Source organism: Trachemys scripta, chromosome 12 (assembly GCF_013100865.1).
Source record: "Trachemys scripta elegans isolate TJP31775 chromosome 12, CAS_Tse_1.0, whole genome shotgun sequence".
In the NCBI taxonomy this organism is placed as follows: domain Eukaryota; kingdom Metazoa; phylum Chordata; order Testudines; family Emydidae; genus Trachemys; species Trachemys scripta.
The window spans coordinates 17,410,172-17,436,984 of NC_048309.1; the positions used below are offsets into that span (position 1 = coordinate 17,410,172).

Below are 26,813 nucleotides of genomic sequence, written 5' to 3' on the forward strand. Positions count from 1 at the left end.
GTTAGGTGCCAGTCTTCCAACCCTCAGCTTTTATTTGCGCACACACAAAATCATGCATTGGCAAGTATGCACCTGGACTTTGCAGCTGCAAACACCTCTGCACATTTTAATGTTTGTACATGCCCTTTAAATAACCTAACTCCTGTTAGCACACAAGTGTATCATTTGCACCTGCAAAGCCTATTGGGAGCTATGTCAGAAGGATACAATGGCACATGCATGCAATTTTGCAGGCACATAATTAGGTAGCACAACTCCTATTTCCAGGAATGGGAGTGAAGCATCTGATTCCCACCCATCTCACTGATAGTTTATTTTCTTATTCAGAATCACTGGGAGACCAAGATGTTGGGCCTGATACATCATTGTTTTACTCTGGTCTTTTTACAAACTGTTGGTTTCCATGAGATTATGCTGGTGTAACGAAGCAGTTTTGTTGCTTTCTTTTTGCCATTACAATTACATGGTAGTCCCTCAACAAGCTGAAGCTGTTTTTTATTGTTGTTGTTCTAAAAGCAAAACAGTTACACTACCTAGGCTGGGATGAGTCAGCCCGTGATAAACACAGAAAGACTAAAAATGCTGCAGTAAAAGCCCATAATTGGAGGCACGGATGCTGGTTTTGATAAGCAACAGCCCTACACAAATTGGCAGGCACCCAACTGGTTTACTGAACTCAGAGTTCCCATATGTTGCTCTGCTTTCAAATATTCCTTTTGTTCTTTTTGATTAATTTTACACATTCTGGTGTAGTCCCTGATTAAACTGACAAACTTGCTAGGTCGCTCAATGGCACTGCCAGTGTCCCATTCATCAGGTTGGCAAAGTTTATATTCTCTATACACACTGCCACTCTAGTTGAGTTACACACAACATAGCTAGCTGTATTCAGAAGTTTTCCTCTGCCCATGTTTGCAGCTCTGCCTTCATCATAGAAACAAGCTATGTGTCAAAGCACTGTGATTCACCTGCTCATTCAGCATTAGTATCCCTCATACCACCAACTTTTAGTAGGGTAGGAGAGATTGATAATCATTTAATTATAAGACAGGCCCCAGCTTTAATGCAGTGACCTTAAATTAGCCTATCAACAGGACTTGAACTCAGTCTGAGTCTACTCTCATTTGTAACGATGTAACTGTATTGAAGGTAATGGAGTTACACCAGTGCAAAACAAGTGAGGGAGGCGAATCAGACCCAATGAAGTAAGATGAATATCTCTTTCAATTCAAGCCATGGACGTTGCTTTGATGGATACCAGGGTAAAAATATCATTTTCCTGTCTGTGATTTATTGTTTTTTAAGGGCATCAATATATTTTCCTTTCCTGCTCTCATTTGGGAGTCTGGAGCGCTCATTAAAATAAGTCCCTGTTGTAGCCCTTTTTGAACCAATTGGATCTTCTTTCCCTCCAAGTCTGCTAGTTATGGAGAATTAAGGGAAATGTTTCCCACAGGAAATGCAGAGCATTTCCCACAGAAATGTAGGCAATCTAGCTGTCTAGAAGAGGCGCCGTCATTCCCTTCTGTGTACTGTAGCCGAAATGTCACGTAGATGTTAATGCGGTGCTTCAAGAAGAGAGTACCAGTGGTTGGTTAATGCCTGGCAGAGACATGTTTGCTTGCCCTTAGGGAGAGAGAGCTAATTGCTTTTGCTATTCTACTTCCCCTTGCAGTGAGTTTGTATCCTGGCTCATGGAGATTGGGGAGATAAGCAAGCCGGAGGAAGGGGTCAACCTGGGACAAGCCCTGTTGGAAAATGGCATCATTCATCATGGTGAGTGCTCTGTGTCATAGCAAGGTGCCAGATCTTAGTAAGACACTGGAGACATTGGTGTAAAGGTACTTGCAGTTGTTCACATGACATTCAAGCAGCTTCTCTCAATGTTTGCATTAAATCCTCATTGTCCCACTGTGAGAGGGCATTTAACTCCTACTAGTATTAATGGGAGTTATACACATGAGGGGGCCACCTTTGTGGTAGTTGTGTCATAACATAATGACTCAGCATCCATCCTAAGGCAAGGCTGCATCTCTCCAATGACAGGCTGTGTGACAGTCTTGTGAAAATCAAGGCCGTCTCTGAATCTGGGATTGGGTAACAACCCTAAGTGGCATATGGAGGAAAAGTGACCCTTCAGTTTGAGACCAATGCATTACAGAGTAAGTGGATCCTTTCTCCATGCCTCTCAGCTGTTTTACTGAGCAAAGGAGTAGAAGGACAGTATTCCAGGTGCAGTGCCCTCATCTATGACAATCCAAGCACTTGTGTTCCTTTGAGTAAGTGCACTCTGAGGGCCAGATTTTCAGATTTTGGATAAACAAACACATCTAGTCGGCCATTTATGTCTGTAATTACTTGACTTGCATGTACCAGCTCAGTAGTTGCGTGCGCACACACTCACACTCACACACACACACACACCTAAAAATTGTGTGTTCATTTGCACTTAGTATTTTTAAAAATCCGGCCTTGAGCAACAAGTCCATTCTCGATGTCTGCTATGGAAAGCGAGAGAGGAGGGCCAAGTTGTGCAACTCAGGAAAAGACCAGAGACTTGAGTAACAAGGTGGGGTCTGTGGCTGACTGAGTGTAGAGACATTGGACAATTTCCCTTGAAAAATGAGGCTCAGTCTCAGGAGCTGCAGAAGTTCGGAGTGTTTTCTCATAGACACACAGTATTCTCCTTATGCCGGGAGATTCCTAGCCAGAGAGTGAGGTAGTAATGGGGGCGGGGGAGTATTTGTCCTTTCCAGCTCACTTTCCAAGAGCATATCTTTTTAAAAGTGTCATGTGACTTTGTTGATGAAGCCCAGGAAATGTTCCTTCTACATGAAATCCTAGGGCAGATGTTTAAGGTTCCGAGGGCTCTTTGTATGAGCAGTTGTGTGAGCGTTTGCACACCTGACTTGTTTGAAAATCTGACCCACTCCCTGTATTTCTAGTAAAGCATGATTTTTCTCCTGCTTTGTGTGCCCTTCAAAACCCACATTTCTCCTGTTCTTTCCCATTCTTTTTCCATTTCAGAAAGCAGAATAACTCAGTCATGTACAATTTAAACAGCAGGTGCCCCATTTCTAGCCATTAGGTGTATGTGGCTGGAAAATGCTCCTCAAGGGAATAAGGATTTTATTCCTTAAGGTCCTAAATTTCCGTGCAATCTCTAATCCAGTTTAAATAGGGGAGCTATTTAATGAGACTAGTATTGCTTTAGCACTAATCTGTTGGCATTACAGGTCCACTAGGGCTTCTTCCGGGTGATTATAACAGTGTTAAGAAATGATGTCTGTTGTCTTCTCTTAATCAAAACACAGGGAAACCTTTCTTTGCTGTGTGCTAATACCAGCAGCCCGAGATTTCCCCATGCACACGCACTTCCACCGCCCATGTGCAGACACCTTCATTCGTTTGCACTCGCGATGAGCCCCTCTTTCACAAATGCTCAACTCCCATTTAGGCAACAAAATAAGTGGCCAGATTTTCAAAAGTGCTCAGTACCCCGGAGCTCCCATTGTGACACTGATGTCTTATTTACGTGCCTAAATAGAAACGGAGCCCTAATTGTGGGTTCTGAGTCCTTGAAACTATGACCCCATGTGCATATGCACACAGATATCCCCTTGCATGCATACCCATACTCTACACACACACTCAATCGCTTGCACAGCACAAGAAACTCTTCTGAGGATGCATGATCCAGTATTGATATTTTATTACAGCTATTCAAGCTACTATAGCTGACCACCCTGGCATTGGTCTGAGGTTCTTAGATATGATTTAACAACTGTCCCAACAAAATCTTCCAGCACAGAGAAATTAAAATAGTTAAATATTACACTCCTCCAGAGGCCCCTGACAAAGAGCAGATCCCTATGACTGTTTAAAATATTGCCTGTATCTAGAGCTCCTATTGTCACTGTCTCCTGGTGACAATTGGTATACTTTAGAAGGCACCTTCAACCCTATTTTTAGCTGAGGAAACTTCCCTTGTAATTAGGTTTTGAGTTTTACTGACATGAAAAGAGTCACAATATTCATCTCCTTATCTTGAACACTGCAATGTAGCCCCACATTAGGCAACAACGTGTCTTATCTTTTGTTTTTCCTTGGTATAATGTGACTGTTGGGAGAAAACTGCTGATTCTCCTAGCCTGCCTGACCTCCTCTGGGAGCAGGACTCTGTGCAAGGCAGAACAGACCCATAGCAGATCACAGACTTGCAGGAGTGCTGAGCTTTGTGCATTTTATCACTTTGCTTCCTCCTCATCTCCTTTAATCCTGGCTCCTTTATCTGAGGCTGCTGATGTGTAAGTGACAGCCTGGTACACATAGCAGCGACCTAAAGGAGTTTCATCAGAACTTTGTCCTAACCTGTGCCGGGCACAAAGGATCAAAGAGATCTCCCCGCAGGACCCATTCTCAGGTCAGATTCAGAAGTATCAGACCCAGAGCATGCAGACTCTCAATGAGGGAAGAGTCAGCAGCCATCACAGAGGGCATCAAAAATTCCCCATGTATGAAAGGACTTGAGAAGCTTATGAACATGATTATATGATGGGGTTGCCTTCAGTACCAGGAGACTGGACTTGATGAGCCTACAAGTCTCTTCCAATCCTATGTCCTGTGTTCCTATGTCAAAACGGTGACTGGATTCTGCAACATGGAACCAGCGTCCCCCTTTGAAATTTTATACAATCTTTAACGCCCTGCCAAAGAGAGCAAGCAGCATTATCGACACCCGCAGAACAGGAGGTAGATTATAGGTAGTTCTTCCCCATCCCCAAATATCCACAAAAGAACAATCTTTGTCTTCTAAGGGTGGGGCCCGTCCACTATGCAGCTCAGACAAAAACCCGGGACTAAACTGGCTCAGACTAACTCAGTTTAAACAGCTTTGGCCAGCCAGTGAATCCCCATTCTCATAGGTTGGCCAAACTGCATCTAAATCGAGCTAGTCTCAAATAGTTTTAAACCACATTTTAAGTCAATTCATCAAGCACGGTTCCCAGCCCAGAATATAGGGCTTCAGAAAAAGGCCTGGGGCTACCAGCTAGTTTTGGTCGGTCATATGACTCATTCGAGATAACAAGGATGACTGGAACTGCTCACTCCTCTCCTTCATCTCTACCTGCTGCTTTGGTTGCTCTGTTCCCTTCTCCTTCCTCTGTATTTGCTTTCAGTTTTGGACTCATCTTTCCATTTGGGACGTGTCCCTATCCCCAATGAATCATATTCTGCTTCCTATGCTCACCTCAAGTCACCATTATAATACAGCATGGACCAATAAGATCTCAGCTGCACCATTGCAGAATGGCCATTTTAGCAAAGTAGTGTCTGGAGAGCACCATTTAATTACATCAGTGAGCCCATTAACACCTTATTTAAAAACCAGTGCTCTGGTGGAAGAATCCGTCCAACATCTGTATTTCATCTCACCAGTATGCTCTCTCCTTTAGGAATTGCAGCAGATCCCTATGTCAGAGCCTTGGGCAGCTGCAAAAATCATTTCATTCATGTTAAAATGACTGTTGTAGGGTTACAGAATCTGCAAGGCCCTGATTCAAAGCTGATTGAAGTAAGTGGAAAGACTCCCATTGACTTCAATGGAGCTGGTTCCAAAGCTGTAAACAACTGAAACAGGTTTGATGGAAGAGAACAGCATTTTGCAGGGTATTTCACTTGACTGAAATTGCAACATTTTGGAGAACCATCCCTTTGAGGCCAGACAGTCAGAAATGTATCTGTGCAAGGTATGCACAACAGCAGGACTGGTAATTGTGTGTGTGCAAACCTGACAATGTGAGCCTTCGTCATTAGAGGGACTGTAGAAAATGGTAGATTCTTTACGTGCAGAAATACTGTGCTGTCATAATGCATGGCATGGGAGGAGGCATAGACTGATTATTAATTACTGCTCTGGTGGTTTCAGTTTCAGATAAGCATCACTTTAAGAATGAGCAGGTGATGTACAGGTTTCGGTATGATGATGGAACGTATAAACCAAGAAGCGAATTGGAAGATATCATGTCCAAGGTACTTGATCTCCCTTGTAGGTTGGAGCCTGATAATAACTCTGAATAATAGTTATAAAAAGTGTCTTTTTTCCATCTGTTTGGCCATGACCAGCACTATAGCACACTGTCCAAAGCTAGTAAAACCACTAATTTCTATCATTCTGCCACCATGGTAGTGTAGGAGACATTCTCCCTCTGGTTCCCCATCTTGCCCACTTTCCATGCCATTTTGGATTATTCTATTGATTAGGAGAGAAAGCCAGGCCTAGTGATAAATTATTATTATTATTTACATACATCATGGTTGCACCCAAAGCCCCCAGTCAGGATGAGGGTGTGAATTCTGTAAAAACACAATAGGCTAATTTATACTAGCCGAAGCCTCCTTCCAGTTTAAGAAGAGAGGTGATGTAGCAATGGTGTGTAGATATTTAGGGTTTTTTTAATGATACTTACATATATGTAAGGTGAATTCCAGTGTGATCCCCATCTGCCCCTCTACCTGTTATTAATTGGCTGATTTCTTATGGCCATCACTTCAGAGGTGGTTCTTGAGGAAAGATCAGGAGGAGAAGAGGGGTAATTCCATGGGTAAGCAGCAGCATAGAATAAGCTGAGCTATTTGTGTGAGAAGCTGATGTACAAGGCTGCCATTGCTGGCAGAGCAAAGGAGGTGGGGTGACACAGTAAGAGACAAGTGTGGAAAAGCTGGGAGAGAGGTGAGAAGGTACTTGGAGGTGAAGACAAGAAGCTCATACTTGGTAAAATGGGGAGCCACTAGGGGAGCCAGTGAAGGGGGACTCAAACGGGTGTGATTCAATCAGAGTGATCTTAGCAGCTGCAGTTTGCATGGGCTGGAATGGGGGTGAGTGCTGGAAAGGAGGACGTTAGCGGTAGAGAGCAGAAGTGAAACCTCAGTGCCACGGATGGAAGAGAGATGGTTGGAAGTGGAAGGGGAAAGAGAGGAGAAGGAGAAGAGTTTCTAGAAACATTTGATCAGTCTAACTCCTGATGAGAAGATGTTGTCCAGGGCCATACTACTGTAGTTCCAGAGCTGCTATAGCTATTCAATATGGTTTTTAAAAAACACTGGATCTGGTGCATAATTATAAAGCCACATTTGTTTTGTTCCTTAGGGTGTGAGGCTCTATTGCCGACTGCATAGTCTTTACACTCCGGTGATAAAGTAAGTTCTGCTTGTCTGTTGTGTCTGTCTTTCTTAAGGGGATAACATGCTGCCATTTGAAATCTTCTCTCTTTCTCCCTATAACCTGGAATGAAACAGTTTGCTCAGTTTATCCGGGCTCCTTTGCTACCATCCCATCTCCACAGCTGGGATTAGCAGAGGTGCTTCTGCTGAAGGACCGTAGAACTGAATTCAGGAGGGCTGGTCTCAGGGCCATTCTGGAGTCTGCTCTCTACCCATTCATCACAACCCTTAGCTTTAGAGCATTTATTTACCCCAGGTATATTCCTGAGTTTGGGGTTAGAGTGGGCATATTAATAAGTGATGCCTGAATCAGGAGAGATCATGGAGGTGCATTTGTTGCTGTTGCTTGTTGCAGGCAGTATTGTTTGTTTTGTTAAGTTATGTAAACTTACTCAGAGGCTGAAGCAAAGGTCTCATAAAAAACCACGAAGGGATAAATCCTGACCTTGGCAAAAAACTCTTACTGACTTCGGCAGGAGGATAGCCCGGATAGGGGCTTTGAAATTTGACCTTGTGTAACAAATATTAGCCCAAGGCATAGAACTAATCGAGGTGCACTAGTTAACCTGCTTCCAAGACATGGGATTTTTAAACCTTAATGCCTTAATGGAATGTCCAGATCCGCAATTACTGAAGTCTGTGTCATGAGCCTATTTGAGGTTCAGAATGAAGTGTTTGGATGTCCTGTTCCGCTGCCCATGGTTGAGAATGGGACATTTTCACTCAGAGGAACTTTCTGTTTTAAGGTTCTTACAATTTTGATGACAAAGAATAACCCCTGCAAAAAACAAATATAGGGTATGGTTGGAGTTCCAATTTGATCAGAGTTGACTTCCTGTCCCTGAGTTGCTCAGGAGATGTTCCACGGTGAAAGATACTTTTGGCATGACAATGCTCTATCTGCAGAATGAATACACTTAATCATAATTCTGCCTAACTGAAAAGGCAATTACCCTGGAGGGTGATGCAGCCGTGAGTAGGCAAAGTGGCAATGTGTGTGTGTGTGTGTTTTGTGTGTGTGCCTCATCCATTAAGAAATTCATATGTAAAGCGGAAAAAGCTAATAGTAATGTGAGCCAAGAAAAAATGTCCCTGACCTCAGGGTCCCTACAACATCAGATGGATTGTGCTGGATGCAGCAGTCTCATGAGATAGTGATCGGCAAGGAAGAAATACCACCACGGGTCCATCTTGTGGCATTTTAACAATGCACCATTTTTGCTACCAGGAGATTCTCTAGCCATCCTTTTATTTCAAGATTAATCCAAGTTTATGATGGGATGGAATTAAATGGAGTATGACCTGGCACTGTGAAAAATTACAGCCACTGAAAACTTTGGGCTCCTCAGGGATAGACTTACACCTTCAACACTCTCAGACTCTTCTTTGAAGCCCACCGTCCTTCAAACAAACTCTTCTTACCATCTGCCCAGGGTGGACTGATGTCTTCCACTCCTGAATCTCTGATCCTCTTGCTTAATGACAAGTCTGAGCCTGTCCCAGCAGGCAGCAGCCTGGCACCATTCAGCTGTTCGTTGCCCCAATACCCACCTGTTCTGCCTTTCGATCACTGCTCTGTCTGGCATCTTCTGATCCTACTGTTCCTGCTGTCATAAGCTCCTGGTTGAGGAAGCTCACTTTTCAGAGCATGCTTAACATTCTAACAAGCTGGGAAACCTGCTGAAATTGGAATATCTGGGTGTAAATGCCAAGAAGTATTGGGTCGGAAACAAGAAGTCCCTGATTTTATGACTCTGTGGATATTGCCTCTGTCACAACCCTAATCCGTTCCCTTTACTGAAAACACAGTGGCCTCGACACAGCATCTGCCTTTGCAGTTTGTTCCCACCCACCGATGGTTTTACAAAGCTTTGGGGCAAAATATAATGGTGCCCCACTGGCAGCAGAGCATGTCTTACTTTGGAGGGCGTTGCCTCAACAGCAAAGTATGTGAGGAGGGTGTCTAAAGAGAAAATGGTTAGATTTGTGGAAGACCGGCAATAGATGATTGACCAGCTAATGACGGTAAGGGTCATAGCAGGAGTATTTGTTTATTCCCCTGGCACTAGTGTGTGAGTGGTAGACAACACTTCCCTGTGTTATGGGGGCAGTAGGTATCAAGCTACTTTAATTTGTCTGAGGCAGGGCGACTGGCTGCGATTCAGGCGTTCACACAGATATGTTTCCATATTGTGGCCACTCATGTAGTGGCATCACCTGCAGCTGATGTGTCAGTGAGTTTAGGTCCAGACATCCTTCCTGAGAAGCATTTAACTGGCAGCAGTGAGCAACTGGGCCTTGGACCAAGAGCCCAAAGCTAATGAAATGTTAGCCCTTTCATCCCAACGTCAAAGCTTTCCCTGTACACTGCTGTCCAACATTAAAATGCGAGGAGCCACCTCTCACAATCTGGAAAACCCTATTCATTAGAGCGCAATATTTTCATGCTCTGCTTTCTTATTCTGACATTTCCAAAGCACATTTGCTCATGATAAGTGTGCGAGAGGGGGAAGGTGCCCACATAACTCCCACAGCTTGGGCTGGACTTAGTGCATTACTGGAAGCCAGGCCAAAAAATGTGTGTAAACACTATGGGGAAAGCTTTTGTTCTGAGGACACACATTTCTGGAAATGTCATGCTGTTTTTTCAAGTTCTGGAAGTGCTACTTCCCCTTCTAATTTCTTACTTTCTGGGTTATGCAAACATGCAGGTTGGAGTTATTTAAAACAACCAGACACAGCACAGTTGCATCTGTAGGTGACCAGTAAAGGAAAAATGTGGGTAGGGTGAATTTTAATTTTAGATTTTTCTTCTTTGTCTTAAAAAATCTTTTGTATAGTTTGGTGCTAATGAAAGGGGCTGAGTTGATAGCACCAGAAAGTAAAATCTTCTCTTGAGCTATAGAACAGGTACATCCTGGAAGTAGCTGTGAAATTTTCTCCCACAAAACTGTGCCAATGGACCTCAAACCTGAATTGGAAGGACCACCTCTGGGTTGAGAGGGGAATTCATCCTCCATGGCCCATTCAGCAGTTGGCCTCTCTGCTGAGACTGCCAACAAGAGCAAGCCAATTAATGCAAATTAATTGCAGTAATGGCTTTTGCAATGTGGGACTAGGAATTGGATCAAGTTCACCAAACTCATTTCACCCAGGCCAGTGAACAGCCATAAAATGGAAACAGCTTTCATTCACTACTGCCCTGGGGTGTATTCGATCCAGTGACCTAAAGGTAAAAGCCATTATATCCCAATGTCCTGAGCCACCTAATCCCCCTTGCTTTAGAGACTTGAGACAAATTTATTTTCATAAAGACCCAAAGCATCAATTATTTCCATGATCTTGGAACTGGAATGGACAAAACCTCTAAGGAGCAGTGAGTTATAAATGTATCTTTTCTTTGTCTCAGGAATGGTGCTGCTCTAGATGAGAGCAGGAGTGTAGAGGTGCTGGTCGATATTAGAAGTCCTAAGTACTGGCAATTATAAAAAACACTGTATTTGACCTCTTCTCCCTGGATATGGTGGGAAATAAAATTTAAATGCCAAGTTTCAGAAAAATGTGGATCTGAAGCTGGACATGTTGTTGATCTGGAATATGTTTCTCATCCAGGCTGTGAGATCTTCCCTAGTTTAAATCTCAGTCCTTTCTTCTAGAAGAGCAGAGTAGCTTCTACTTTTTTTTAAATTTTATTTAATTTAGTTACGATGCTACACAAAACAGGGACGGTCTAGTTGACCTCGTAGGTCTTTCCCATCCATAATTCCTTTTCCTGCAGAAAATACAGATTGTAATAATTTACTCATTTATCCAGCCTAATTGAAATGTGTACATTTTTATACTGATGTTTCTTATTTTCTTTGACCTAAGAGATCGAGACTACCACTTGAAGACCTACAAATCAGTCATCCCTGCCAGTAAACTAGTGGATTGGCTGATTGCACAGGTAGGAAAATGTAGATAAATAGTACTTACATATATTGCTGTCATGCTATCATTGACAGCTTCTGAGTCGCAAATGCCTGTTCTCACTTCCTGGTGACATTGTAAATAAGAAGAGGGCAGCACTATCTCCTGTAAGTGTAAACAAACTTGTTTGTCATAGTGATTGGCTGAACAAGAAGTAGGACTGAGTGGACTTGTAAGCTCTGAAGTTTTACATTGTTACATAACTGCACTCAAAAACAATACAAAGAAAAATCTACATTTGTAAATTGCACTTTCACGACAAAGAGATTGCACTACAGTACTTGTATGAGGTGAATTGAAATATACTATTTCTTTTGTTTATCATTTTAACAGTCAAATATTTATAATCAAAAATAATATACACTTTGATTTCAGTTACAACACAGAATACAATGTGTATGAAAATGTACAAAAACATCCAAAATATTTAATACATTTCAATTGTTATTCTATTGTTTAACAGGGTCATTAAAACTGCGATTAATCATGATTAATTTTTTTAATCGTGATTAATTTTTGTCAGTTAATCGCGTGAGTTAACTGTGATTAATTGACAGCCCTAGAACCTGACTCTCCCTTACATAAAGACCCCTTTATTTTAAGTTCTCATTGATGAAAAGCACTAGATAAGAGCTAGGTATTATTATATTGCCGAAGTGACATAAAAGGGCCTTTGTGTAGTAAGCATCGGGCCTGGAATGTTCTTCTTCGGAAAGGTTCTCTCCAATTGCATTTGACATCTTTTTACATTAAGGAAACAAACGTGATTGAAGACACACTGTGGGACCCCATTTATCAAATGAAACAGCTGAAGGGGGGCTACCTATTCCTGCCTAGCAAAGGCAGAAGGAAAGCAGACAGATTAGAGCTCAGGTTGTTGAATCTGTTCCATGTGGCTTAACAGGGTCCATGGAGAATGTGGGGAAAAGAAGCTGCTCTGGCCAAAGGGGAGCAATTTAATCAATCTAATGTGGCCATGATTGTAGTTAATCACAGTTCTGTAGTCAAGAGGATGACTCAGAGGTCAAAATAAAAGATCAGTCTTAGGTCTGGAGAAAGTCAACTCATTTTTTCCCCTCCTTTTCCTCATTCTATTCGGTTAATCCAGCCTGCAGGTTTGCTGTTCACTGAATTTTCCTTTACACTTCATGCATTAGGCTTAAATCATCTGTGTATAGAGGCTAAATTGATGTGTATGTGTGACATGAGAAAAATGTCTGGGGTATTCATTTAGTTAATAGGAACATTGTCAACATTTAACTTCTGCATCTTGGCCTAGGCCCAATTCCCATTCATGTCATTGGGGACATTCCTTTGATTCTAATGGGAGTTGGATTGAGTCCCAAATTTGCTAAATTAAAAATCAAAAATATGATTTTTTTTCTAACTGGTGGCACTACAAATTCTTCCATGGATATAAAAATCCAGCCTGATTCTTCCTGCTTCTTATGTCATTCCTTCCTTTATGAATAGGTTCTATGGAACTTAGTGGTAAATTTTTACTTTTCTATCGTTTTTTTTTTAACTATCCCATAGAATTTAATAGAAAATTGCTTCCATGCTATGGAAACCTATAGGATGGTACAGAAACATATAGAAAGATGATTATTTTCTATTAAATTCTTCAGGTATTTGAGTAATTTCTCTAGAACCCTAATGCACTTCTGTAGAATTCTATTAGGACTTTTCTATAAGAGCAGTAATAAAGATTGTGTAATTAGAATTTAGCTGGTGGCCTTGTTGATGTGCATTAAACAGAATAGACTCCCAATTGCTCTTCCATAGCTGTGATGGCTCTACAGGAATGGAAAGGTGTTTGTATCAGTAAAGCAGATGCAACTGCCAGGCATTGAGGGGAGCATATGCAGCATGTTCAATATGGGGATGATGCCACTTTTATGTGGCCACTTTTCTGACTATAGCTACACTGTAAGTGCCCTGCATTTATGATAACAACAATCAGATTTCCAGTCAGATAGACCTACAAAGAGCAGCCTTCCTATGCACTTGCTTGGAATCCTCACCCCCAGATTGAACTGTTATCTTACAACTGGTCACTCTTTGGATCTTCTACCTAAATATTTAACAGCTGATTTCAATGGGAGCCGCTGGGTGCTCAGCCCTTTGGAAAATCAGTTCATCTTTTAGTCACCCAAATATGGCCTTAGGAATTTAAATTTAGGCACCCATTTTTGAAAATCTTGGTTGTGGTGTCTAATGTGATTTCATAATTAAACACATCACAGAAAAGGGATCTTGGAAAAAATGCACTTTCTGGTTCTGACAAACCCTCTATAGTCAGGATTTTAAGTAGAAAATCGTGGTTTGATTTAGAAATGTACAAAAATAGTGAAGACCATTGTTTCCTTTAGATTCAATGACTCAACATAGTACTTGAAGGATGGAATCTGCCTTCTGTTTGTCATTTGGACTGGAAAAGTCAGGGGGATCTTTCACTAACAGAAGAGGCTGTTTTTCATTTCCTTGGCCCTCACAAATATTCAAAAGATTCAGCAACACAAAGGAGTAAGAGCTTTTTGCCTATAAAATAAATGATATTTTAGCCATCATTTGAGATCCTAAACCCTGCCTCCTACTTGGAGAATATTATATTTTCTTGCATCTGTCAACAGTCAAGCTGAATTTAGTCTTGAGCGACACTTAACTATGTGTACATTTAACCTGTTGCCATTTAAATTTGATACATGCAACAATCCTTTGTGTATCACATGCTCTCAGAATCTGGGCCAACATAGACACTAATTGCCTGATTATCAGAGATGCTGAGCACTAGTAGGTACTCAGCACCTCTCACTATCAGGCCTATTAAATTGTGCAACTTGGAATACTAGTAATGCATATTCAATACCAGAGAGTCTTTGTGTGAGAGAGGGACGCTGCGGGATTTCCATAAGCCTGGAGATTTAATACAGAGCTTGCTTGACTTTTCTGTTAGTTATTTCCTGCTCACAATGGCTGGATTTGGTCTCAGTCATCTCCCATTCTGTGTCTAAGGTGTGTTCTGTATTCAACACTAGAACACAGTATTAGCCATGGCATTGGAGGCAAAAACATGGCCGATGGAAGATGGGGTATTTATGTCTCATCCCATGGCATGGGGTTAAGTCCTGGAAAATGAAGACTTGTAAGAAAGCCTGTGTTGGGTATTTCTCCGGTGACCCTCTGACCATTGTCGGGAGAGGGCTTCAGTGGTCATAGCCTGAAAGGAGAAATACCTGCTCCAGCATCTGTGATTGCGTGGAAATTTATAGATAATCCACTAAGCATTCATGCAGGTGAATGGCTGGATCCTATCCCCTTCATGTTCCAACCTCATCTACCTCCCACTGACAGCTGGCTGAAAAAAGATGAATATGGGCCCTTCCCATAAGAATGAGGGCTGTTGTAGTTGATGGAAGCTTAATAGCTGTAGCTGTGAGGAAAAGGCTCCAACAATCATTCTTGTGCTTTCTTCTGTACCACTATGAACTGGTCTGTAAAGGCCACTTCCCTGAACTGATCTGTAAAGGCCACTTCCTTCTCCTCCTTCAAATCCCTGCTCAAGATCTGGTTCTATCTTGATGCAAGAAATTACCCAACTAACAATAGCTTGGTATTGAGTGGCAGTTAAGGAAGGGTGAATGAGGCTCTCATCCATCTTTATAATCCCCAATCCTGGGCCAAGCCAAGGGCCAGTTTAGGCTCCAGAGAAACTCACAGCAGCTTCAGGACTGCTCTAAGTCTCTCCAGCTGAAACAGCCCCCAGGAGGCCATTCTAACAGCAAGAGATCACCATAATGCAAGGGCCATGTCCTTTTCTCTTGGTCATTCCCCTTAACTTGGGAGTGGGGGAGGGCTACAAAATAGGTGGTGTAGGCTAGCTATGGTGACCCTGTGCCACATAGGGATTCTCCCATCTGAGGAGGATGTTCAGATGGTTGGTTTTACATCCCCTTTGCCTCACCAAAGGCGTGCGAAGAGGCTGTAATGGGGGCCACAGGCTGAGCCTTGTAATTGTAGATTCTAGACCTATCCTCCCTCCTTTGTATGTTGCTTTTCTTCTTAGATTGTAAGCAGGGCAGGAACTGTCTCCTTATGTGTGCAGACAGCACCTAGCACATTGTGGGTTCTACTGTAATGTAAATAATCATCACAATCCCGAGACAGAGCACCGACGAGAGCATCCCAAAGAGAGTGCTGCTGGGATGCTAAAGGACAGCTCCTTTTGCTCACTGGTAGAACTTTCATCATGGAGGTGTGTTTGTGTGCATCTCTGGGCATTTCCTTCTTCAGTGTGGGCGTGATTCTCAGCTAGTGTAAACTGGCATAGCTCTATTGACTTCTTTGGAATGACGCTGACTTGCACTAGCTGAAGCAAAGATTTTCTTAGGCATCATTGTAGTGGACAAACCATCCCTTCCTGTTAATTCCTCCATTCTCTCCTTCATACCATCCTTTCCTCTGTCTTATCCAAAGCCTTCCTCTATAATTTAGCTCCCATAAGCAACATACTATCTGCTTGTACATGTAACAGAGGGAAATAAGCATCTTCTAGGCACAGAATTTCCTTAAGGTTACTGAGGAGGTGCTGCTAAGTCAGCTCAGGCCATCAGAAGACCACATCTGCAGCGGCAACTGAGCTGGCAGCAAGTAATTTGAGGATCTGGGCACCCTGGAACTGAAGTGTGTGCCCTCTTAAAGTGGGAGCATTACTTCCCAAGGCATCCCAGCCTAGATAAGGGTCTGAATTGTAATGGAGCTCTTGCAGCTCCCATTGACCTGAATTTGACTTCAGTGTGAGCTGCAAGTGCCCTGAAAATAACAAAAGAATATGCAGAGCTGGGAGCATTCCTGATCAGTCTGCAAAACTGTGCAGAACTGCACCTTGATTTTATAAGAATACAAGCATCTGCTGGAGACTATATTGGTACTGACAAAAATCAATTCACTTGTGACCTGTGTCAGAATTTGAATTCAGAGCCCCAGAGATGACAGAGGCTAATCCACCAATAGTTGGTCCACACTCCACCCAGAAAACATTAAGTGGTAATTCTAGGAAAGGAGGTGTGAAAGTAAAAGGAAGAATGTAAAGCAGAATGCTGTTACAAAGATCATTCTTCTAGCCCATTGCTTTGACCATGTCACCCCTCTTTGAATCCCTCCACTGGCTCCCCCTTCTCTATTGCATCAAACATAATCTACTTGTCTTCACTTTCAAAGCCCTCCATGGCCTATCCCCACCCTACCTTTCATCTTTTACTCACTATTGAGATGTAGACTCCCACCTCTGATCATAGGTGCTGGAACTAGCGGTGTGGGGTGGGGGGTTTACAGTTTGGTTCAATGGCTCTCAGCACCCCCACTCTAAAAATTGTTCCAACACACTGCCTCCGATTGGCTCATGATGCCACCCTCCATCACCTCCTTGTTACATTTCCAAACAGGTGCCTTTGTGCTCTCTCCCATGATGCCCCTTCTGCTTGGGAGGAGCTCCCTGTAAACATCCCCAAAACTATCTCATCCTCCTCCTTCAAAACCCTCCTGAAAACTCTCCTTTACAGTGATGTCTACAAAAAAAACGTAGCCACGGTTTGGCCACCCGTGTATTGAGAACACTGCCTACCATGCTGGCCAATAGTGTCTCCTTGTACTCCTGTCTGTCTGTCTGTTTGTCTATCTGTCTCCATCTGTCGTCTCTTGATTCATACTTAGATTGCAAGGTCTTTGGAAAGTCTTTTTGCTCTGTGTTTGTATAGTGCCTAGCACAGTGGGATCCTGTTCCATGACGGGGCTCCTAGGTGCTACTGCAATACAAATAATAATAAAGGGATATTGGGCCTTATTCACCACAATGTTAGCTCATTGTTTCCCAGGGTGTAGCTCCATTGAGTGCAATCCATTGATTACACTGGCATAAAACCAGAGTAACATGGTGGTGTGTTGATTTCATGTGCAGTTTCTGCAAGAGACACATCTAAAATTATATGTAGAATGTTAAATGATGTCTCTCTTTACAGTTTTTTTTATTACTGCTCTTATTGCAGTTGGAGGGATTGCCAAATACTATTTGGAAATATGCACCGAGGATCTGAAACGCTCTATTTTTAGTTACCTCCTAAATTTAAAAGGTGCTGGTTTTCAAGGGATGTGATCTGAGGCCACGCTAATGTCATAGGAGTAGCCAAGTTTGCTTTAGAATCCCCGCACTTGCAGATTTTAATGTGCAGTTGCCTGGAAGAGAACCAGATCCCAAAGGCTAATTTAAAGAATGGTGTCAGAAGGCATTTCCCCTTCAATTTATTCACAATTACAGAATTAAATTAGATTTTAAATCCCAGCCTCTATGCAGAACGAACTATCCATTTAGCCTAAAAAATAAGGCATAGTGATAGCTGGGAATTGTCACATGGCAGGATGTTGAAACTGAGAAGAGACTTGTAAAGCCTTGAAATTAGTTTACAGTCAAAAATTGAGTTTACGGGTTATTAATGCCTACTGCTTGTGTATCCTTGGGAGATTATGAAGTAGACTCAGGCAACCCCTGGAGCAGTCGCACTGTATCCTGGCAGGGATACAGCCATTGCTTTTTATTTTGCAGATCTCATGGGTTTTGTCTTGCTGTCAGATAGTGGCAGTCACACCATCTCACAGTGAGCAGCATATGCAGAGGATCAGGCAGTAGAAGGGAGGGAACCTAAATGCAAACAAGTCAGGGTAATAGGAATCTACCCTAAGCATGTCAGTCATTCTTAACCAACTTCAGGGTGTGGGCTTGGGGAGTATGGGACCTGTGCTCAAACTGTGTGCTTAATTTGAGTGTTAAATCCCAGGCTGCATGGGTAAGGTCTGCAGGGTGGAGCCTCGTCATTCTTCATACATTTTTTATTTTTTGTTTCTTTGTATTTTTCTCTTGAGAACAACCTCTAATGGCTGCAGTTGTGGCCTTTATTTTAGAAATAAAGGCACCTCAATAGGGCCTGATCCTGAGAGATGCTGAGCACCCAGAACTCAGTGGGATGTCACTCGGAGCTGTGAACCATACTCAGCACTGCAGGGGCTGGCAGCGAGCAAGAGAGGGTACAAGAGGCACACCTGCAAAAATCTTCCCGTGTGCATGCCAAATAAACTATTACATATGCAGAATTTGGGCATTTATTGCAAATAAACCAATTTTCTGCATGCAAATTACTTTTTAATGATTTGTAACAGGCACATTTGCAGGTGTACCTCTTGCACCCTACTTTGAAATGTTGGCTCGAGGGCTTCAAATAATATTTAACTGAGTGAGTCCTTTTTTGTAGATTTGGCTGTATGAGAAAACAGAGTACCATAGAAGTTTAATTAAATGCAAACTTTGGTTGTTCACTTGAACTGATTATGCATAGAGAGTTTTCCCTCTCGGTTTAGATATAGATAAAAATCTCTCTCTCCTTCTAAGAATGAGTGGTATTGTCTGTGGTTAATGGGTACTGAACTCAATCTTTATTGTGATTGCCAGTAATAAAGAAAAAAAGTCTCCACACTGAGGTAATATTATTCGTCTGTGCTGGTAAAATAGCTGCTTTCCAGAGGCTTGGTCTTTTGTCCTCCCAATTCCTGTGGGAGGGAAGGGGTGCTATATATAGGAATGAATGGGATTTGGGCAAAGGGAGGCCTGTTTTAATTGTTTGCTATTGTTCTCTACCAGTCTACTAATTTCAGAGCTGCAAGCACAGGGCAGGGAAATTGTTTAGATTAGGAAGTAGTCTGAGGTGTAACATTTATCCTCCTGTTTCTAGGGAGACTGTCAGACTCGGGAGGAAGCTGTTGCACTGGGTGTTGGACTCTGCAATAATGGCTTCATGCATCACGGTAATGTATCAATAACCCATCTCATAGCCAATTAACAGAGCTCTCACTTCAGTCTCATTAACCGGGGATATCTGCAAATCCCTCTCCTATAGGCTGTGCCACACATGCTGATATACAAATAGCTGCAGAGGTCCCAGCAGGATCCATCTGAAATGCAGCTATGGGGAATACTGCAGGCATTGAGCCTATACAGGATGTCTAGGGTAATAGCTCCCCCATAGGGTCCCTGCGTTGATGATACAACAAGGAGTCCGGTGGCACCTTAAAGACTAACAGATTTATTTGGGCAATAATCTGTTAGTCTTTAAGGTGCCACCTGACTCTTTGTTGTTTTTGTGGATACAGACTAACATGGCTACCCCCCGATACTTGACACGTTGATGATGTTCATGGTAAGCACTGCAGCACTTAGCCAGTGTAGAGGGGAGCTATTTTTCTCACCATGTGTTTCAGTGCCATGTCTGGGCCATCGGAAATGCCGCACATGCTAAGTGCCGTCCTGAAATGTACTTCAGTGGGTCTCCGGAGTGACATGACATGCCCTGGTCTAACCTGTGCTGAATCTCCAAACACTAGGCTGAGCTATTCTAAAGGAATTGCCAAATTGCTCCTTCCAGTTCCTGCCTCTTGGAGCTGCCTTGGCCGCCCTCAGAGCTGAGCTGCTGGAGCTGCCAGATTCTCAAGCTCAGCCCTGTGTTTTGAGGTCTGCCCTGCTCTTTAATTTCTCGTGGCTATTTTAGATGGTTTTTGCACCCCCCCCCCCCAGCAGTAAAGATTTGCTCTAAAATAAAAGCACCGGCTGTTTACTGACCCCACATTCTGCCATCTCCCATGTCCTCATAGTAATCACAATGCGGCATGTGGGAAACCCAGCTGAAATATCCAAAAACCCTAGTGCAATATAGGAGTAGCAATTAGTGAGGGAATGTAAAAGAGCATCACTATAATTCCTGCCCCAAAATGAAAAGGGACCACCTCGCCGATGGGCATTTTAGATGGGCAAAGCCAATGGAAATTCACATCGGAGGTAAAAACATGGATTCTGAGAATTTGTAGCCATTTGGGGCTTTAGAGTTTGAATTAAATTCTCTGCCCTCATTGCCTATCCCTGAGAAGACACTGTAGCAAGCACAGCCCGTTCCCGGAGTCTAACTGCTAATCTCAGTTTATGGAACTGGGGGAACTCACCATGTGGAAACTCACTAGCATGTTCGCTCTCTTTCAGTTCAGCCAGCAGCTCTGGCCCCACTCAGGAAACCTGGAGGAAGAGGGACGGGAGGGTCAGATTGTGATACCCTTATTCACATTGCGTAGTCCCTTACTTCTCAAAGAGCCCCAATGATCCTTTCAGAGCAAGGTACTACTCAACATGAGCAAGTGTCTCAGAATATGGCCCATCATGAAAAGGAGACAAGGGATGAGCAATCCCCAGGGAAGCCGAGGGTCCAAACTTTCATCCCTCCAGCCTGGTGATTGGGTGCATGGAGACCTGAGCTCAGAGCTGGAAAATGTACGTTGTAGAACCCCCATCTCTGGCAGACCCTCAGGGAGCGCCCTAGCCATCACCTGGATTTTAGGAAACATTGCCTTGTGACAACTGCAGGCTTTTAAATATAGATCTATTATATACATATATAAATGAAAGGGCTGCAAACATTGTCATGAAATGTTCCTGGAAAAGGTGAGTCAGGGACTGGAGAGAAGGAGGAGTGTGGAGAGCACCCAGTATTGCTGCCCTGGGCCAGATCAGAGGCTGTCTGTAGGTTTCTCTGCAGTGTTTACCCATAGGCTTTAATCAGAACCACCCTTGACATGGCCCCAGAAGAGGAAACAGATATTAGGAAACAGACACCACGGCCAAACTGGTTCTGCAAATCCCTGCCAGACAAGTGATTAAAAAAGCTGCTGAAGGAAAGAGACTCTGTTGAGAAGTTAATTTACTCCTGAGGCCATTTTTTGTTGTGTGGAGCTGACTGGCCTTTGGAAGCCTCACAATGGGCTTGTGTTTACAGATGGGAATTTCTCCAGCTAGTGGCTGACAAAGCAGCCACTGCATCCTCCCTTGAGTATTTCAGATTCTGCACCAATAGCGTGAAAAGGTGCCCCATATCTGACTGCAGGGAGAGGCACGTTGAATATGAATAAGCAGGAGCCCTGGGGATTGGGCATGGTCTTAAAGCTGTAGGGATAGGGATCATGGGGCCCAGCATGGAACTCTTTGGGCACTACCCACCCAGATTTACTCTGGTTTATAAAGCTATTGTTACACATATACAACAGCCTTTCTCTCTCAGAGCCATATGGTGGAACTCCACTCCCATTTTCAGCTCTCCTATCCATTCTTAATACCTTCGTTCCACATACACTCTGAACCATTATGTGTGGACTCCCTTGCTATCCCTCTAACAAGCTGTTCAAGAGCAATATTGTTCCCAAAGCTGTGAACCTGCCCATTGTCTTCCTCCATGATGCTGATGCCAAGACAGGGAAGTAAACAAATCACATCAATATGTGTTTCAGCTCCATTAGACAAACGGCCAAAGATAAATCAGCATTTGACCAATGAAGAAATGCTAATTCAGTGGGGAAGTAATATTTACTTTCTAGGTTCCAAGTGGTGTTTCCAGAGATGAGACCTATATGAACCAACCATAATACATAGTTGTCTAATGCTTGATAATATACTACATAGCACCTTTCTTCTAAGAGGACCTGATGGGCATTACACATGCATCAGAAGCTTGGGTGTAGTTTGGGGGTGTCAGAGAGGGCATTGCCCTCCCAAACTGCAAGCCTCAGGCAGGCGTGGAATTTGCCCTTGCCCCCCACACGCAGCCACATTGGCCTGACTGGAGCTGACCCCCAAATATAGAAGTCAAATTATGCCTATGATCAGAAGAACTGAAGATCAGACCAAGATCCACCATGCATCTTGGAGAGGTGTGCCCAAAGTGTGCTAAATAAATGATTGGCTAGAATTGGTGGTCAGGATTTTGTTTGGTCTTTGGTTTTCTAAAGGTTGGGGAAATATTTTTAGACTTCCTTCTAACTTGCTCTCTCTCTGTCCACGTGTGTGTGTGTGTGTGTCTTCCACCTTTGGTTTTCAGTCCTGGAGAAGAGCGAATTCAAGGATGAATCCCAATATTTCCGTTTTTATGCTGATGAGGAGATGGAGGGTACAAGTTTCAAGAGCAAGCAGCTGCGTAATGACTTCAAGCTCATTGAAAACATCCTAGCAAAGCGCCTGCTGGTAAGACAGAACTGGTCTGGTGTTTGTTTCACAAAAGGCATTGTGATCTTTAGCTTTCTAAGAGACTAAATTTATACCACAGTAGAGTAGAAAAAAAACAGGGTGGGAAATTACAGACAGTAGCCAGATACTGCAGCTGACTGATTCATTGTGAGGCTTCTTTTTCTTGAGAGACAAGCTGGGGGAGGTAGATTCAAAAGGAGGCCTTGCGTCAAATGGGCTGAAGTTAAACACTGAGTGACATAAATAGCATGGTAGATGTACTTAGGTAAAAGTCGGGTAATTCTCCAAGATTCATGTGTTTTTAGGCATCACTATCAGAGTGATTCCAAATAGCTTCAGATAGGCTGGATTCCTATACAGAACACATCCAGTTCAAGTCTCAGTTCCAATATCATGGCTGGGATCCAAGAAAACCATTTTCCAGGCAATAATATTGTTCTCCATGTTGACTGCCCTTCAAATAGTTATTTCCCATAATTCCCAGTCTGTTAAATACCATCACACTCTTGACTGCATGTGGACTGCTTTACCCTTGTTTGGACTTGGATGTCATTTGTCCAGAAAACCTCATTTACTGCCAGTGGCCCAGAGCCCACCCTCCTCTCCTGTTGAGCACTGGCAGAATGCAGGAGCAGAAAGAAAGCCCAGGTCAGTAACAACAAAAACAGCTTTGCTGGAAAGGATCCTGAGGCCCATTAAAGGAGGGAGGAGTTTTCCTGGGGGATGGCCAAAATTGCACCCTCCTGCTGCTATTCTACCTGCAGGGAGATCATTCAATGTTTGTCTTAATGGCTAATTGTGATATTTAAAGCACTATACAGTGATGTCCCTCCCTCCTTCTCCCTAAAAATCGTTCACCTGCGCAGCCAGTGCTAGTGAGCTGTGTGTCTGTATTCATCCTCCTATAAAGTCATTTGATACAAAGAAGCTGCTAAAGGAATAATTTGCTTAACTTGCCAAGAACTTACATTCTGGGCTTGAGTCCTGCATTTTGCAAAGCACTCAGAGATCATTTTCATATTCACTCATAGGGAATTGTCATCACTCAAGTGGCTTTGATTTTCTTCCCTGTGGACAGAGGTCCCTTTTTGGGGGAAACAGATTAACCAGCATACATCTTCCACTTTTCTTCCCCCTTATTTAAAAGTTCAAGTGTCTAACAACAGCATTATTTCTACCCCTGAAATAAGGGAGCCTTTTAAAGATCAGCAGTAGACCTGGTTGATCCTACTTTCTGCTAATGTGTTGGGTGTTTTTTAACATTCACCAGAGAGTTTATGTGAATAAATTTCAACCTCTTGGGCTGTTCACTTTGTCTGTTTCCTATCGATTACAAGTAGTGTATGACTGAGCACCTAAGTGACATCTACTCCCTGACTGGGTAACTGAAAGATTTAAAACAGGAGAAATACTTATTACATTACTGTTACTGTAGTTCCTAAACAAGTGTCATTGTGTTAGGCACAACACAATCCCCTCCCAAAGAGCTAACAGTCGAAAATGAATAATGAATGATTCATAGCAAATAAACAGCACACTTCTTGGTACAGATTTTCAAATTAATAATTATTTGTGCTAAAATTCTGCGCTTCATTGCTATTTACACAAACAAACCAAGAGCTGCCTGAATGCTTGTGAAGTAGAAGATCCCACGGATACAAGCACTGGAAATGCATCACATTTATTCATGATAACATTCATGCCTCCCTTTTTTGGTTAGCAATAAGGAGCTGCTGGAATCCTTGTGCTTCCCTGTCTGCAGAACATCTCCGCCTTGCTCCTTAGGGCTCCCTGTAAGCCACTTTGTAGTTAGGGTAACACAACCTCCGCTCTGCTGGATTTTGTACTGTATCTCTGCAGTGTAACCTGTGTTGCCTGAGGGGAACAAACTCAACTCACTTACCAACTGGTGCTAGGTTTTTCCCCCTTTCCCTATCTTGGACAACCTTGCACTGTAAGGAGAGAAACAACAAGAGCTTTCTGGCCAATGAAAATCACAAATGCCAAAGGAAAGTGATTCCAGGCTGGAAAAAAATGCACTTCAAACAAAGTTTGATATTCATTTATTTATGCAGTTGTTTTTGATTTATGGACATAAATCATGACATGCTGAAAAAATACACAAAATTCTTTGCATAGTTCAGAAAGCATTAAGGCTTCTGACTGCCTCCAGTTACAGGGATTGTATCCATGTTGCAGCATTCCCCTGTTAACTTTTGATCTACACTTCAGCTCATCAGGCCCAGCACTTAAAGAATCAAATCTCAGACAGACAAATGTGCTTGTGGAGATGGACATCCATGAAGGATCCACCAGAAGTTTCACACTCACAGTCCAGTCTATCAGTAGGGTACAACAACCGAGTCAGGATCATTTGTCTGATCTTAAATGAAAGGTGTCAGAGCGTTTCCCATCACTCTAGAAATACTGCCTGCAAACATCATAGGGAACAGCTTCTAAAGCACCTAAGGAGTGCGGTAAGAGCCTAAATCCCATTTTTCAAAAGGACCTACGTTGTTCAGGAGCCTAGCCACCATTGAAAGTCAATACCAACATTACTGCCTTCTGGCATTGTAGGTGTTTTGGAGAAAGGTGGCATCTAGTGGTCTCAGCACAAGAATGAGGAATACACCTGTGTCCTAATCTAGTTTCTGACATGAGCTCACTGTATAGCTTTAAGCAAGTAACTTAAACATGCTGTGCCTTAATTTTCCCATCTGCAAAATGAGGATAATACTTACCTGCTATCTCGGTCATATTTAGAAGAGGCTTTGAAAACAAAAGGCACTAAATCAAATAATAATTAATAATAATAGCACTTTGAATTTACTCTGTATAGTGTAGCACCCTCCCATCCCAGGGTCTCAAGTGTGTAGGTACTAGGTTGCATTATAACTCATTCATGTTTCTCACTTCAATTTTAAAAGAGCCATTTCAATGAACAAGGCAACCCCCTTAAATGTGCTGATAAAACTATGGAATAGCAAAACACATTTCTCTTATTCAGAGATTAAATAGTGACTTGCATTGTTAAAATAAAGTCCTGCTCACTCCCTAATAAAATCTCTTCACTGTTTACTCATTCCAGGGGAATTATTCTTAAGTCTTGTGCTAATATAAAATGACCTCATTCTGCACAGCTTCTGCAAGAGAGAGGCTGCCTCATTACCTTTCATTGGTCTAGCCTCCCAAAGTCTATTCAGGCTTGAGAATTCAAAATCATTGATTAAAAACACCCTCAGGAACAGAGTCACTAATGAGAGTCTGTCCCAGAGGGATCTCTGAACTCCCAAGGAGTTGGGCTGGCAAGTCAATAACAAGAGGCATCTGTCATCCAGGTGTAGCCAGAGGCCATGATAAGGGTATTTTTGAGTGGATTTGGCCACTAAAAACGCCAGCAAACACTAAAGTGAAAATAAGTCTCTCTTATACTGTAAATCTTCCATTCTTAAGTTATTCAGAATGTTCAGTTCACGGTGGAGGTCATGGATCAAAAGGATCTTGGTTTTTGTTGTGTTTTATTTTTTGTGTTTAGTGATTGGCGAAATGTAACACCAAAGACTTTAGTGGCTCAAAGGCTTCCTTGGCAAGGCTTATAGCAGAGCTGGGTTTATGCTGCAAATGTTTTCCCCACTAGTGTATGTCTGAAGTTTTCAATTAATTCACTTCAACCATGTTCACACTCTCGGTTGAGTTGGATTTCCGCAATCATGCAATCAAGTTTTACTCATGTGTATCCTGAGAGGAATTGGATTTAAGATCACACACTTAGGTCAGTATGCATGCAAGGAGCACAAGGAATACATCTGAGGAATACCTAAAAATACAGTTATTGGGCCAGATTCTGAAAACTGGAACAAAGTCTCAGTAAAAGGGATTTGCCTCGAGGAAACTGAGCTGAAGCGAAAACACAGCAAATGCAAGCGGAGAAATCTTCAGCCTTTTGCGTGCTTCCAGGCCTTCTGACTACATAGCCACCCTCAACCGGCCACTGGAAAGTATGTGAGGGGAGTACCAGATATAACCTTTGCTTCCCTCCCAAAACTGGTTTAGCCCATGTGCATTTGTGTACAGAAGATGGCTGAAACAGAGGTTAACCTGGAATAAAGGAAGCCACAAGCTATCCATTTGGTGTTACTGTTTATTCAGACAGACCATATTGCAATCTGATGTCCTGGCCACTGACAATGGTTTAACATGTGTTTTCCATGTTGGGGGAAAGTCCCCTACCAGATGATTAGGCACTTTCATAGTGCAGTAGGGGTATAGTTCCATGTTCACTGAATCATCTCTTTGTTGTCACCATTTTTTAATGTTGGCTTGTGGCCAAGTTCTGCTGGTCCATCGGGGCACACAGACCCCTTTGATTTCAGTGAGGAGCTGTCCATGGAAATTTGAGGGCAGAAAGTGATCATTAATGACTTAGATTCTCCTTAGCTTAAAGCTTATACTTTCTCTGCCATATCCCAAATAGCCATCTTTGCTTCTGCCAAGAGCCATCCATTAAATAGCGTGG

General features: G+C 42.8%; 1 protein-coding gene across 3 annotated transcripts in view; it reads left to right on the forward strand.

Moving 5' to 3' along the window:
* The window catches only part of PREX1 (phosphatidylinositol-3,4,5-trisphosphate dependent Rac exchange factor 1), a 220,400-nt gene that overhangs the window by 144,318 nt on the left and 49,269 nt on the right, over positions 1-26,813 (forward strand). For all 3 annotated transcript variants that reach the window (XM_034786896.1, XM_034786897.1, XM_034786895.1), the window contains exons 11-16: positions 1,676-1,776; positions 5,930-6,033; positions 7,151-7,200; positions 11,095-11,170; positions 18,972-19,044; positions 22,152-22,294. In XM_034786896.1, the coding sequence (XP_034642787.1) occupies positions 1,676-1,776; positions 5,930-6,033; positions 7,151-7,200; positions 11,095-11,170; positions 18,972-19,044; positions 22,152-22,294 (547 nt within the window). The remainder of the gene's footprint in view (positions 1-1,675; positions 1,777-5,929; positions 6,034-7,150; positions 7,201-11,094; positions 11,171-18,971; positions 19,045-22,151; positions 22,295-26,813) is intronic.